The following is a 14,162-nucleotide window of genomic DNA, read 5'->3' on the forward strand; positions in this document are numbered from 1 at the left end:
GCGGTGAACCATACATTTACAGCTGCAGCAATTAAACAGCTCCCCATTCACATGTGCCGCTAACGTTGAAAGTTCAGGAAACCCCGCTCATGTATAATATATTAAGCCGCAGACACGTGATTGGTCACTTAGTAACTGCGGAGGCGGGGTTACTGTTGGGGGCGTATCCGTCATTTCGGAACACTAGCACCTGAGCGCTGTTGGCGCTGATTGGTTGGACTAGCGGCAAATTGTTTGCCTTATTGGCTCGCGCTGTAAAGACTACGCTTGGGGGCGGGATCTTTCTGACGGAAGGACTGAACAACTAATCCCGTAAGGTTAGGGTGTGGTCAGCCCGGGATATTTGTGGGATGGTTCGGCGTGAGTGACGACTCTAGCAGGTGAGGTAAAGAGGAGAAGTAGGAGTGTCTCAGCGCATTCTACCCGGGGACGGTAGAGTTGCTTGTAGCGCGTCGGAGCAGTGACACGGTGCAATGCGATTGGGTACTATGTGCACTCATTTACTGTTTATAACATTAGCGCTTCCAGGCTCGCCGTGTTTTCTTATATTGCCGTTATGTCATTTTGCATAGAGAAGGGATGCTGTGCCGTGTAACCTAGTTCTTTGTGGGCCAGGCTATTCCAGGTGTCTAATATGGTGGTGCCTGAATTGGCTAAATCTAATAGTGTTGTGGTGCTCGGTATGTTCAGTGAGCGAGTAATAGACCCCTTATAACTAGGGCTGACTTCCCAGCATGCCGCGCGCTTGTATAGAGAGCCAGCAGGGTTTGTAAGTTACTGGGCGGTGGACTAAACCCCATTATAGGAGCCATTTACTTCTCTAGTAGCGTGGCCTGCTCTGGGCTTTTAGCCTCACTGCCTGCAATGCTCTCCTCCAAATGGCTTGGCCCAGCCCTATCCCTCACTGTATTTGTATGTTAAGCTTTAATGGTTTAGATAGGTAAAACCTATAGATATTCCTGTTTTAAGTCCTCTTTGGTGGGGGCTGAAATGCTTGAGGGGATACAATACAACCTCTGTTCAATGAACAGAACTTGTAATCATGAAAAAAATGCAAAACCAATCCTACTGAAACCACTTTATTTTATCAGCTTATTTTGTGTTGTGTAAAGAGGAGCCTCATGAGCCAATGGCACTTGAATGGCTGCCGCAAAAGCAGTTCACCTTTAAAATTAACTTTCTAAATTTTTAATATGATGTAGATGGTGATATTATTGTTTAACTTCTTATTCAGCTGCTTTCCAGCTTGCAATTCTCAGTGTGGTTGGTAGGGTCCCAATTCCCCTTGCATTGATTTGAGAGACTGGAATATGAATAGTAGAGGACCTGGATAGATGTGCAATAACAATATATTTTAGATTTAGATGGTGTCTGTGACCCCCATTTGAAAGCTGGAAAAAGTTGAAGGCAAATAATTCAAAAACTATAAAATATTGAGTGGGTAGAAACTTTGCATATTTGGTAGAGAGGGGCATCGCCCAAAGGGTTCTGGGTCTGTACCTTGCTGCTGAACAGGAGGGTGGTGGCTTTAAGAAAAACTCACAACCAACAGATGTACAGACTAGGAACGCACTGAATCCACTATTTTGGATTCGGCCGAATCCTTCTTGAAACATTCGGCTGAATCCTAACTTGCATATGCAAATTAGGAGTGGGAAGGGTGAAAACACTCTTTACTTCCTTGTTTTGTGATAATCATGCGACTTCCCACCCTGTCCCTAATTTGAATATGCAAATTGGGATTTGGATTCGATTCTGCCGGGCAGAAGGATTTGGCCGAACCCTGCTGAAAAAGGCCAAATCCCGAACCGAATCACATAGGGAGGCCACGATTTTCAAAATGATCCTAGGACACATGAAGGTGGACTGATAACATAATGGGAGGGCCATTGGTGGCATCTGGATGGTTCAGAGAAGGGAATGTGTAAAACCTGCTTCTGGTCATACTTTTACTTCAGAAACCTTGCCTTAAAACACAAGGAAAGCAAAGTGTGCAAATACTTAAAGGATGGTTATAATAAGATTTCATTGTTTTCTTTTAAGAATATTTGTGCAGTCTGCTTGTATAATTTGACACTAGGAGAGAAGTATGACTGTCAAACCAAGTAGAGCAAAGTGTTTTTGTGTTGCAATCTCTGACAAAACTAGCAGGAAGTTTAATTTATTAACCAGGGTCTCTTCCCTACATTTTCTGCTAGGACTTAATATGTACCATTGTTTTCCCCTATGTTGAGCACAATTCAGTTGGGTAATTTGCCCCATTTATCCTCCTTACCTTGTGGAGTTGGATTATAACTAGTAATACTGCTCTTGTCCTCTCTAGATACAATGAAGGAAACGCCAAGTAGCCCGGTTAACACTGAAATGCAGGATAACTTTGGCTGTGCGGTGGGAAACCGCTTTCACCAGCTTCTAGATGACGAGTCTGATCCATTAGACTTTCTGTATCAATCTGGCGTAGAACTCACCCGTCGCAAAAAGAAAGAAGATGCGGCTGCAAAGAAAAGTGCTAACCAAAAATCTGGAAAAAAAGAATCCCAAAAGGACAGGAAGGCTGCTGTTGTTGGAGGGAACACAGATGTTAAAATGACTCCACAAACAGGTAGCACATTTTATCTTTTTCTCCAGACTTAACTAATTACATTGCAGCACACTTGTAGTGGTATGATACCTACTGAAAAGGGGAAGGCACACAGAATTGTCTCTGGGTGTGGCCTTACATTATTTCTTATGATGGAAATTATGGATTGAGAAGACCTGGTTTCTGCAAGTAAGTTTGGTTGAGAAGTTTGAGACATGTATATACGAACAGTGATACCCAACAAGGGAATCGTGTTGAATGTTGCTCCCAGTGGCCATAGAGCAATTGTCTGGATGGATGTGAGTTTACTTTCTGCAAACCAGTTCTAGGTAGTATTTCTTCTGATCATACTATTACTTAAGAGACCTGCCTTAAAGTGGACCCGTCACCTAGACATAAAAATCTGTATAATAAAAGTCCTTCTTAAATTAAATATGAAATCCAATTTCTTTTTTTTATTAAAGCATTCATAGCTGTTGTAAACTCATTTAAAAATATCAGCTGTCAATCAAGTATTGCCTACCCCGCCTCTATGCCTAGGCATAGAGGCGGGGCAAGCAATTACTTTCACTTTCCATTCAGCACTTCCTAGATGTCACCGCTCTCCACACATTCCCCCCTGCTCTCTTAATGATTTAATTGTGTAACCAGTGCATGGGGTTGGACATTGGGTCCCTGTCCCCTGGTGCACAAACAAGACGCTGAGATGATATAAGACTTGCCTTAATAAAGTGTCCACAAAATGGCTCCTTCCTGGTTGCTATAATTATGAATTCCCAGACTGATGGAAACAATATTCAAATAATTTATACAGTGTAATTAAAGTTAATTTTGCTTGACTAACATGATAAAATAGGATTTGGATAATTTTGTTTGGGTGATGGGTCCCCTTTAAACATAAGGGAAAACAGCGTGAAAAATACTAAAAGGGCAGTTATAATAAGATTTCATTATTCTCTCCAAGAATCTGGAAAAGTATCTCAAAAGGACAGGAAGACTTTCGTTGTTGGAGGGAACACAGATGTTAAAGTGACTCAACCAGGTATCAATTGTTTTTTTGTTTTTTTTACTTCACGAATTACATTGCTGCACACTTGTAGTGCTATGGTACCTGCTATGTGAGGAAATGGTTTTGAAAGACCTTAGTTTTGTATTTATTACTGGAGAAAATACTTTTATTTAGAGTGACTAAAAATGTCGTTCCTCATTTGTCTAACCACTCAAATACTTGCTTGATCTTTGTTATAATTGCTTCAAACTCCACAGCTCTGGTATCAATAGTTTTGGTAGTAATTGCAACTAACTTGAACAAGTAAACTAAGTTTCGATACTACCCCATTTCAAATATTGGTAATTGGCATTAATTTGCTGGTTGTATTATTATTACTAATGCAGGTAGCATTGAAAACATAACTTTTTTTTTTTTGCCACCTTTCCGGTTGCCCACATTTTACTAATTGTGGCATTGATTAAAACCCTATTAACTCTTTCTACAAGCCTTTAAACTGTGACTGAAATGTGGCTTTAATGGTACTTTTGGATGAATGTTGTTTGCTTTAAACACCTTCCCTTTGCAGGGCAGAAGCATGCACCAAAAAATATGGAAAAAGCTCCTCAAAATGAAAACGTTGGCTCACAAGTTAAAGTTGACCGTGCTGAACGAAGACCTGCCTTTAGGGAAGTCCGTCCCAATATTATGGATAGATCAAATGAGTACAGTATTGAAAAGTAGGTAAAAATGCCAATGTACATTTTTGTACATAATTTGGGGTAACTGGAACAAAAGTTGACTTTCCTTAACCATACTGTCTAAACCACCAGAGAAGCACTTTTGTGGTGAGTGTTATGAGCTCGGGAGTCATCATGTGGCGATCAGCACTGGAACTATATTAGTTTGATTTTATACTTGTGCTACACCCTGTGCCCTTTGGGGGCACACAAGAGGAACCAAGAAGGTATGATCTTTCCCTGCAGGGCAGTTAGCGACCATTTTGTTTCCTATCTGCAGCAATAAAAAGAATTACTGCATACAGTCCAATTTCTTTTGAAAATGGGTAGACATTTAATGTATATTGGAGAGATTTCTTTTTCATTGAAAGTAAAAATGGGATTTTATTTTTGCCTTTAAGTCTGTGGGGTGTTTTTTGTTTTTTTTCCCTTTGTCTTCAGATTCTTTTCCAGCTTTTACATTTAAAGCTACTAAGCAACTAAACCGAATGCTACAAGTGTAACTGCACCCATCTGAAACATGTTTAACATTCTTAACATTTATCTCTGCTGATTTGAATAATCTCTAAATGTAACCTTTTACTTCTAGACCAATGGAAATCCTGGACCAAGATAAGCAAATGAGAAATTATGGTGGAAGAGGAGGCATGCGAGGCAGAGGAAGAGGTGGCTTTCCAAGAAATACAGAGAATGATAATCTAAGAGGAAAGCGAGAGTTTGACAGACATAGTGGCAGTGATCGAGCGTAAGTATGTTCATGGATAGAAAACACCTTTTGCTTTCTTTCTGTGTGGTATTATGGCTTTTGGCTGAACGTGATACCTCCTGGCAAAATTTTTAGTGCCAGTGCACAGATCCTCCAACCCACCCGTGACCCATAGCGCATCCAGAACTGTAGAGCCTCACCAACATCTTTGCCCATGTCATTTCTATTCCCATAATAGATCTCGGCTAGGAACATGTGCAGTAGCCAAATTGGTGGCAAACTTTTGACATACAGAGCTGCTCGTTGGGAAGGGGGCTGTATACTGGGGGAGGCTTTAATTCTAAAAATGTTAATTTATTCATTAAGCAAAATAGACAAAGTAAAACACTTGTTAACCTATTATGTTGGCAATAAGGCTACTTTTTATTTAAAATGGTATTGAATATACTTAAAGTAAATGCTAATGAGTATTTTTACTCCTGTTCTATGGTTATACAGAAATCGGGTCTCGTAACCATAAACTGCTTAACCCCACAAATATGCTAATGATTACCCTATACAGCCAATGGAGATTGGAGGAAGTAATGCAGAGCTGAGAACAGGAGTTACAGGGAGCTTTACTTGGTTTAAAAAACGTTGGAAGTTAATGCGCTTCTTAATTTTTGTTTTAAGACCAAAAAATGAAAAAGTGGTGGTGAATTGATACCACCAACTGCATAGCTTATTTCTTGGATTACTATATCTATTGGTATTGCTAGAATAGTTGCATCTTCACAAATGGTCAGTGGGGAAGGAAACGTCTCCATTTTAACACAGCAGTGCAGTGTACTTGCAACTTATCCTATGTGCTTAAGCTTTAAAGTAAAAAAAAAAAAGTAATTATGTATAAGTATCACTAGGCAACTCGGGGCATGTACTACTTCCAATAGAAGACTGCACTGCTTTCTTGGGTCGCAGCTTTAGGAGTTCGCCTAACTGCAAAGAAATAGCAGGGCTTTTTGCGCTACTACATAAAATCATTTGACTCCAACTCGAGACCCCAAAAACCGAAAGTATATCAAAGTAATATAAATATAATGTACTGCTGCTCTGCACTGGTAAAAGCAGTTTGCTTCAGAAAGACTACTGTAGTTTATATAAACAAGCTATAGCCATGGGAGCCTTCAAGCTGGAGAAAAAAGCACAGGTTACATAACAGATAACCGATAAAACACCATTGTATTGGACAGGGTTATCGGTTATGTGCTATGTAACCTGTGCCTTTTTTCCAGCTTGAATTGCTGCCCCCATGGCTACACAGCAGCTTGTTTTATATAAACTATAGTCTCCTTTATGAAGCAAACACAGCTCAAAAATATAAACCCCATCCTTTGGTAATTCTAAACCAAAATCATTTAAACTACATAAAACAATTGGGAAAACCTAATACTTGTATATTAATTGAACCTGGCATAGCTGTTAAATACAATCCAAAATTAAAGTATTGTTCTTAGACACAGAATTGTTTTTGCCATATCCTCTTTCATAGAAGCTCTTAAATCTGATTTGATTTTCAGTGCTTGTATTTAAAGTTATTAGGAGTTGGTACATTTTTGCCGACTCAGACTCCAAATACCCAAAAGTCCTCCCAAGTGATCAACATTTTCACTTGTAAACTTTGGGACCAGTAGGCACCAGGTTAATGCACTTAATGATACTTAATGCTAAACTTGTAGGGCAGAGGGTAAACTTTTGGTACTCCGATGAGTAGCCACAAGTCTTGATGGGGATGCTAGGAACTGAATATTGACAGTGTTGTATTTAAAGTGTGGGAGCTTTTGTATTTTAAATACTGAAGGAAAGGCTAAACTCATCATGCTTTCCCCCCCTCTCTATTCTCTTTTCATTCAAAACCAATTGTCTCTAGTAGAATAAGACCAGAAGACAAGAGAGGTGGAAGTGGACCTCGCAACTGGGGCTCTATAAAAGAAGCTTTCAGGTATAGCCTTTGCCTCTTCAAATGATTATGTGAAGCAAAATGAACTTTAATTACACTTTATAAGTTATTTGAATCTTGTTTCCTTCAGTCTGGGAATTCATAATTATAGCAAGCAGGCAGGAGCCATTTTGTGGACACTTATTAAAGGCAAGCCTTGTATTTATCTCAGAATCTTGTTTGTGCACCAGAATGGGGGACCTGATGTCCATTCCCATGTCCTGACTACACAAATGGTGAAGAGAACAGGGGAATGTGGGGAGAGCAGTGACATCTAGGAAGTTCTGAATGGAAAGTGAAAGTATTTGTCTGCCCTGCCTCTATGCCTAACGCATACAGAAGGGGCACACTATTTAATTGACGGTTGAGATTTTTATTTGGGTATAAAACGGCTATGATGCTTAAATAGAAATTAGGATTTCATGTTTAATTTTAAAAGGACTTATACAGACTTTGATTTCTGGGTGACAGGTCCACTTTAATGTTTACATGGTTTTTTAGCAGACTTAAGTTAAGCTCCAAATTACGGAAAGATCCCTTGTCTGGAGCATTCTGGATAATAGGTCCCATACCTGTAGCTGAAATGGAATAACTTTCACACTGGTGTATGTCTCCAGCTGATTCCTACTTTTTAATCCAATAAATGTGTGTAACACTTCATATCTAAGGGCTAGATAACCGGAATATATATTTAAGCAGGTTTTAGTCTGGTCCGTAGTTGGGATATGGATGGGTAGAGCTGCACAGTTCAACCACCTGCAAATGCTTGCCTGTTCTAACCCCTTAGTATATTTTTTCTTAATTTTAATTCATTGGATCAACACTTGTATTTTTAAGTGAGATTGAGGCAATTCCAGTGGAAGAGCAAATTGAGACTACTGAAACCACAGAAGCAACAGAGGAAGAACATGCCAAGTAAGTTGTGTTGCACCAAGAACATGGAACCACTAATCCTCTGTAATTCCCAGTTGATTGTATGGGAATTACAGATTGGCAGGAGCTGGAGGGTCATGTATGTTGAAAGCAATGTGACATGTGGCTTATGACTAACTAGATAACCAATGCTTATGGCACCCTTATTTATTTATATTTTGGGGGGGGGAGTTGCAATAGCATTTTTTTTTCTGTTTTAGCAATCCCTATTGGCTATAATGGGAAGCAGTCATGCAAAGAATGTCTCCCCAACACATACATCTAACACATACCTTAATGACAAAAGCATTCTAAAGCTGTTGCACAGATAATGGAATAGGGGAATAGGCACAGAAGTTAACGGCATGGATAATTTACAGCCGAGTGTCTTTGTAGAGTTCCAGAAGAAAAAAATGAAGGATTTTCTCAAGAAATGTCCCTTGATGAGTGGAGATCACTCCAGGATCAGAACAGGTCAAAGACCGAATTTAACTTGCGTAAACCAGAAGCTGCTGTGCCTACCAAAGCTGTGGTGATCCATAAATCTAAATTTAAAAATGTGAGTATGTATTTTTCCCAGTGATAATCACACAACCTCTTCATCTTCTGCAAGTGGTGTCGTCTGCCATTCCAATGGTTCTGCACTACCCCCCACACCAACATGGGGGGGGCAGATGTATTAAGGGTCGAAGGGAAAATTCTAGTTTAGTTTGCGTTTTTATAATTCAAATCGAGTTTTCGGGTCATTTAAATTAGTTTGAGTTTATAAAATTCACTTATTAATAAATAAACTCGCATGAATTTGAAATTCAACCCTTGATAAATCTGCCCCGTGGTGTCATGCAGTAACAAATGGGCACAAGTACTTAAAGGGGTCTGTTCACCTGACTTCACTTTTAATATGATGTAGTGAGTGATATTCTCAGACAATTTGCTTTCATTTTTTTATTTGATTTTTTAAGTTATTTAGCTTTTTATTCAGCAGCTCTCCAGTTTGCAATTCAGCAAACCATACATTTATTTGAATAAGAGACTGGGACTATGAATAGGAGAGGTGAGAATAGAAAGGTGAGAAATAAAAAGTAGAATAACCATAAATGTGTAGCCTTACAGAGCATTCGTTTTAGATGGTCAATGGACCTTCATTAAAAAGCTGGAAAGTGTCAGAGGAAGAAAACTCTAAAAAAACAAAATGAAGATTAACTGAAAAGTTGTTAAAGGACCAGTAACATTAAAATTTTATTTTTCAAAATTCGTTAGTGTAGAAAGGCAAATAAAAACTTTTAAATTGCAAAGCCTTAAGAGAGAACTTACCAAAACTCCACTTCCTGTCCTCTTCTAAAACGGTGACCATCCATGCAGCGGTGTTCAACTTCTCCTCCCTGATCCATGCACTTGTGCACCATAGTCCTGGGGATATTCTTCAGCAGATCGATGCGCCTGCAGACAACACTTGCCGCTGGAGAGGCAGAGGATGCCCTCCTCCTCCTCCTCTTCTTCCTTGCCCGAGGAGGAAAAGCTGGAGTCAAAGTCCGACTGCTGGGAATAGGGTAAGCGCTGGAGAGTGGACCTCTGCCTCCTTCACATACTGTCACTAGAATAGCCAGGGAGGAGAAGTTGAACGCTGCTGCATGGATGGTCGCCGTTTTAGAAGAGGACAGGAAGTGGAGTTTTGGTAAGTTCTCTCTTAATAAAGGCTTTGCAGTTTTATTTGCCTTGGTGTTTTTCGTTCTGTACTAACTAATTTTGAAGAAAAATGTTTTAATGTTAACTGGTCCTTTAACTTAAAGGGGTGGTTCACCTTTAAAGTAACGTATTATGTTGTAGAATGCCCAATTCTAAGCAACTTTTCAATTGGCCTTTTTCTTTGGGTTCTTCTCTGCTTTCAAATGGGGGTCACTGACCCCATCTAAACAAATGCTCTGTAAGGCTACAAATGTATTGTTGTTGCTACTTTTCTTTACTCCTCTTTCTATTCAGGCCCTCTCATATTCCAGTCTCAGACCATAGTTGCTAGGGTAATTTGGACTCAGAATATCACTCTTTACGTCATACTAAAAGTTAATTTGAAGGTGAACAACCCCTATAAGACGTATGCATAAATCTCAATGTGAGTGGAAGGGCTCTTAAGGTCTCTGCTCATCAAGGTTTGGAATGACATGTTTTTATACTGGTTCATTGTGTAGATTTAAATAAAACTTAATGTTTCTAAAAGAATACAGAAGTGTGTGTGTAACATGGGCTTAGTTGTGATTTTTTTTTTTATTTTCCTGCCCACATTTTAAAATAGAATCTAAGTGAAAATGAAGAGGACTATCATTACTGCTTCAGAAAGCCTGTCAACGATATCACTGCTCAGTTGGACATTAACTTTGGAAGCCTGACCCGGCCAAGTCGTGGGAGAGGAGGAGGAGGAGGACGCGGGCGAGTAAGAAGAGAAGAAGCCTTCCCACATGAAGTCATCAATGTAACTAATACAATTTGTGGGACAGGGGGATTTTTCTGCTTTTAGCAGGTTTGGTTTAACAGATCTTTTATAGGTGTGTCCATGACCATTAAAGGAAAACTATACCCCCAAAATGAACACTTAAGCTGCCATAGACTCACAGATTCGATCATACGAATCCTCGATTCATATGATTTTTGGATGGTGTGTGGAATGCCCCGACATTTATCTTGCCATGCCGATCGGACAGGTTAGAACATGTTCTGTCGGCTGCCAATATCTCTGCGTGTGTTGCCGATCTGACTATTTTCAGTGGGAGACAGCTTGGTCGGACATAACTTTTGTGAGAATATCGGCTTGATCTGTTCTTTTACTACTTTATTTGATCTGAAAGGTTGGTGGCAGGTCGGGAGATGAGGACGTACGATCGTTCCTCCGATATTGAGGTAAAATCTTTGCGTCTATGGCCAGCTTTAAGCAACCAATTACATCATATTAAGTGAATCTTACCAAACTGGTATTTTAAATATTTATTTAAATACTTTCCTTCTAAATCTCTTGCCTTGAACCATCATTTTGTGATGGTCTCTGTGCTGCCTCAGATCACCTGACCAGAAATAATCCAGCTCTAACTGTAACAGGAAGAAGTGTGGAAGCAAAAGACAGGTCTTGAGCCAATTAACAGACAGAGTTCGAACATGTATAGTTTGTTTGGTATGTTTTTGTGTACCGTGAATCATACAATCATATATGCAGATATGCAATATCTTTTTTAATAGAGACCTACATTGTTTGAGGGGTATAGTTTTCCTTTAACCGTCTATGCATTTTTTTCTGGATTTTGTTGGATTGCTGACTCTCAGTTGAACCAAACGTTTTGGCTACAAATGCTTTTACATTTGTTAAATGATCAAACTTTTTTTTTTTCTTTTGGATTGACTGATTTGGTTTTTGATGTAGATCTTCTCTTCTAGGTTCTTGCTGATGCCCCAAATCCAGATGATCCTGAAGATTTCCCTGCTTTGGCTTAGTTGGATATGCTTCAGCTGTGTTTTGCATTTTGAAATGACTGAATTCCAAATGCCAAAAAGAAAGTTTGAAGATGGGGGAAGGGGATCTACTTAAACATGATTGCACCTGATGTGAAGGGACTTAAATAGGGAAATGACACTCAGCACTTACTTTTGCTTGGTTGTAGCAATGATAGTCTAAAGCCTTACTTAAACACAAGCTCTACAACTCTAGGATGTTACTGCCCCCCCCCCCCAAACTGAGGGGATAAAGTGCATTCATGCTACTTGAAAGATTGTATAGGAAAGCTTATACCAATTTGGAGAGGAATATGTTGTTGATTGCAATCCCCATACACCAAAAACTGGCTTTCTACTTCATTGTATAAAACCGTGCAGTGCTATTGGAATCTTGAAATGTTAAAATAAATAAAGTTGCTTACAGTGCAAAAAGGAAAGTTTCTGTTGGTTTGACTTTAGTTTTGTATGTTATCCTTCACACCCACCACCTCCCCAGCAGTCACTCTGTATATTATATGAGAATTTAGGGCAATAATGGGGCACTTATGTTTTATCCATGAGTGTTTTGTACAGTAGTAATGTAATTGTGGTTACTCTGCATGCCATAAACTAACTGCCTGTTGCGAGAGCAATGACAGCTGTCTTACCATGGTGGATAATTACTAGACATGCTCCATAGCAACACATACATATCATGGCATGGTAAACATTCTTCCAAGGAGAGCAATTCATAAGCTCAAAAGGAAAGTGTTCTTACCAGGAGCCACTTCACATAACCCATAATGAATGACTGCCAGGGGCGTAACTACAGAGGAAGCAGACCCTGCGGCTGCAGGCGGGCCCAGGAGGTATAGGGGCCCCACGAGGCCCTAATTCATATACAATTTCAATAAATATTGGAGAAACAAGTCAACCTCTAAACATTTTGGGGGCCTGAAAAATAATTTGCTGTGGGGCCCAGTAATAACTAGTTACGCCACTGAGGACTGCCTAACATGCTGCCATATCTCCACCAGCGTGAATCTGTTGTCACGATTACAAGAGAATAGGCACTTAGGCCATAGGCAAGGTGGGGAGTATGTAATTCACTTCCACTTTCCCAGGCAGGCTGCACTGTAGTATAGGAACCAATCAGCAGATCAATCCTTAGCCTCCCTCCTACTGTGCTTCTGGAAGCGACCATAAAACACCCCACTCCTCCTCGTTTTAAGACTGAGCATAGTAGATCTATGGGGAGCTCCAATAAAGTGGCTAATCTTAAAGATGATCATTTCTAGCAGGTTGTAACCAACATCTTTAAAAATCACAATACACTGCATGAGATCAGTGAGGAAGAGCTAAGAATTTTATTGAATGGCATAGGTCATGGTATTTATTACCTCTCCTTAATGTCAACTTAAATTTTCACTTACTTTGGGAACAAATACATTAAAATGCTGGCTATGCCTTTGCATATATCACACAGACAGTTATTGGGTGCAAACTACAACAATATCTGCATTAGTGGTTAAAAATAAGTCCCTATATGACATTTTTATAGGTTACTGTATATGGAATTGGCCATACCAACACTTTCATACTTCTGTTTTAGAGGGGATGTAAAGCCTAAATAAAACCCTTTTAAGACATTGCCTAAAAATAAAGCCTCAAAGAAAAAATCTGTACAGTTTTCATAGAAACCACGATCTTCTACGCTCCAGTTCCCCCTTCTCTCCACTTGCATGGACTTCAGCCTGCGTGAATTCTTCAGTGCCCAGTGGCTACTTGACCTTAAAATGATCAGTGCTACTCTGAGTTTGAAAGGGCAGCATATCCGGTTCATCTCTGACTATAGCTAATCTCTGTGAGAAACAACTCTGCTTCCCTGACCTTCAGAACTCTGAGGGGAGGGGATTGTTTTGAAGTAAAGCCGATCTTGCCAGGTGCCCTGGAGGAGCATGCATGCACAGACACAATGATGATGAGTAGGGGGGAGAGACTCAACGGCCTGGACTAGGGGTGCCCAGCATTGCTCCCGAAGTACGTTCCTCTACTGCCTACCCCTAGTTCAAGCCCTGAGTAAAGTGACCAGCAGTCATATTCATGCAGGACAAAGTCTGTGCGAGTGGAGAGACAATGCAACTGGGCACATCTTTTTATTGAGGATCTGTTTCTTTTTAGGCAGTTAAAGGGATTTCTTTTTTGACTTTACATCCCCTTTAATGATTTTTGGGTAGATCTTCTGGTCATGGTGCTGCTGTATATGACACACGGTCTCTTGATCTTCAGTTCAGACTGGTACCCTGACATTTTCCTGAATTTGCTGGTAGAATTGTGAGTTCATAGTCCATGAATTATCAGAAACTGCCCTGGAGGAGATCATAATATTGCTACTACCATGTTTCCCAGATGTTAGGTGTTTGCCTTTGACAAGTTATTCATGTTCTTTAGCAAACAGGCAACAATGTACTTTCTGGTTAGTAGTGACTTTCTCCTCCTAACCCTGCCATGCACACTGTTCAGTGTTCTTTCATATATTATAGGGCAATGTAAGAAGCTTTACATTTGCCCATATCAAGTAACCAATCAGATGTTTGTTGTCAATCAACTGACCAGCAAATACTACTCTGGTTGCTACAGGTTACTAAACAACATAAGTGCATTTATTACATAACCTCTAGAGGTTCTCTGAGATCTCCACGAGTATCACACAATTGCTCTTTGTTGGTCAACTACTCCTGGTGAGAGGAATACATTTGTTTAATTGCCCCAATTGATCTGTCTGGGAATGGAGCCTAAATGCT

General features: G+C 39.9%; 1 protein-coding gene across 5 annotated transcripts; it reads left to right on the forward strand.

Moving 5' to 3' along the window:
• Positions 1-265: 265 nt before the first annotated feature.
• habp4.L (hyaluronan binding protein 4 L homeolog) lies at positions 266-11,811 on the forward strand. Of its 5 annotated transcripts, none has more exons than XM_018241465.2 (10): positions 266-380; positions 2,324-2,602; positions 3,546-3,623; positions 4,159-4,309; positions 4,899-5,054; positions 6,922-6,993; positions 7,828-7,905; positions 8,299-8,461; positions 10,193-10,369; positions 11,323-11,811. In XM_018241465.2, the coding sequence occupies exons 2-10, from the start codon at positions 2,329-2,331 to the stop codon at positions 11,377-11,379; spliced, it is 1,206 nt and encodes a 401-aa protein (XP_018096954.1). In that variant the 5' UTR covers positions 266-380; positions 2,324-2,328; the 3' UTR covers positions 11,380-11,811.
• The last annotated feature ends 2,351 nt before the right edge of the window (positions 11,812-14,162 follow it).

Source organism: Xenopus laevis, chromosome 1L, assembly GCF_017654675.1.
Source record: "Xenopus laevis strain J_2021 chromosome 1L, Xenopus_laevis_v10.1, whole genome shotgun sequence".
Classification (NCBI taxonomy): domain Eukaryota; kingdom Metazoa; phylum Chordata; class Amphibia; order Anura; family Pipidae; genus Xenopus; species Xenopus laevis.

Excerpts from the sequence above, each read along its gene's own strand:
- habp4.L (XM_018241573.2), top strand. The coding sequence starts at position 635 with ATGGTGGTGCCTGAATTGGCTAAATCTAATAGTGTTGTGGTGCTCG. Across the intron at positions 7,906-8,298 it reads ACAGAGGAAGAACATGCCAA|AGTTCCAGAAGAAAAAAATG; the intron begins GTAAGTTGTGTT and ends GTGTCTTTGTAG. Across the intron at positions 8,462-10,192 it reads ATAAATCTAAATTTAAAAAT|AATCTAAGTGAAAATGAAGA; the intron begins GTGAGTATGTAT and ends ATTTTAAAATAG.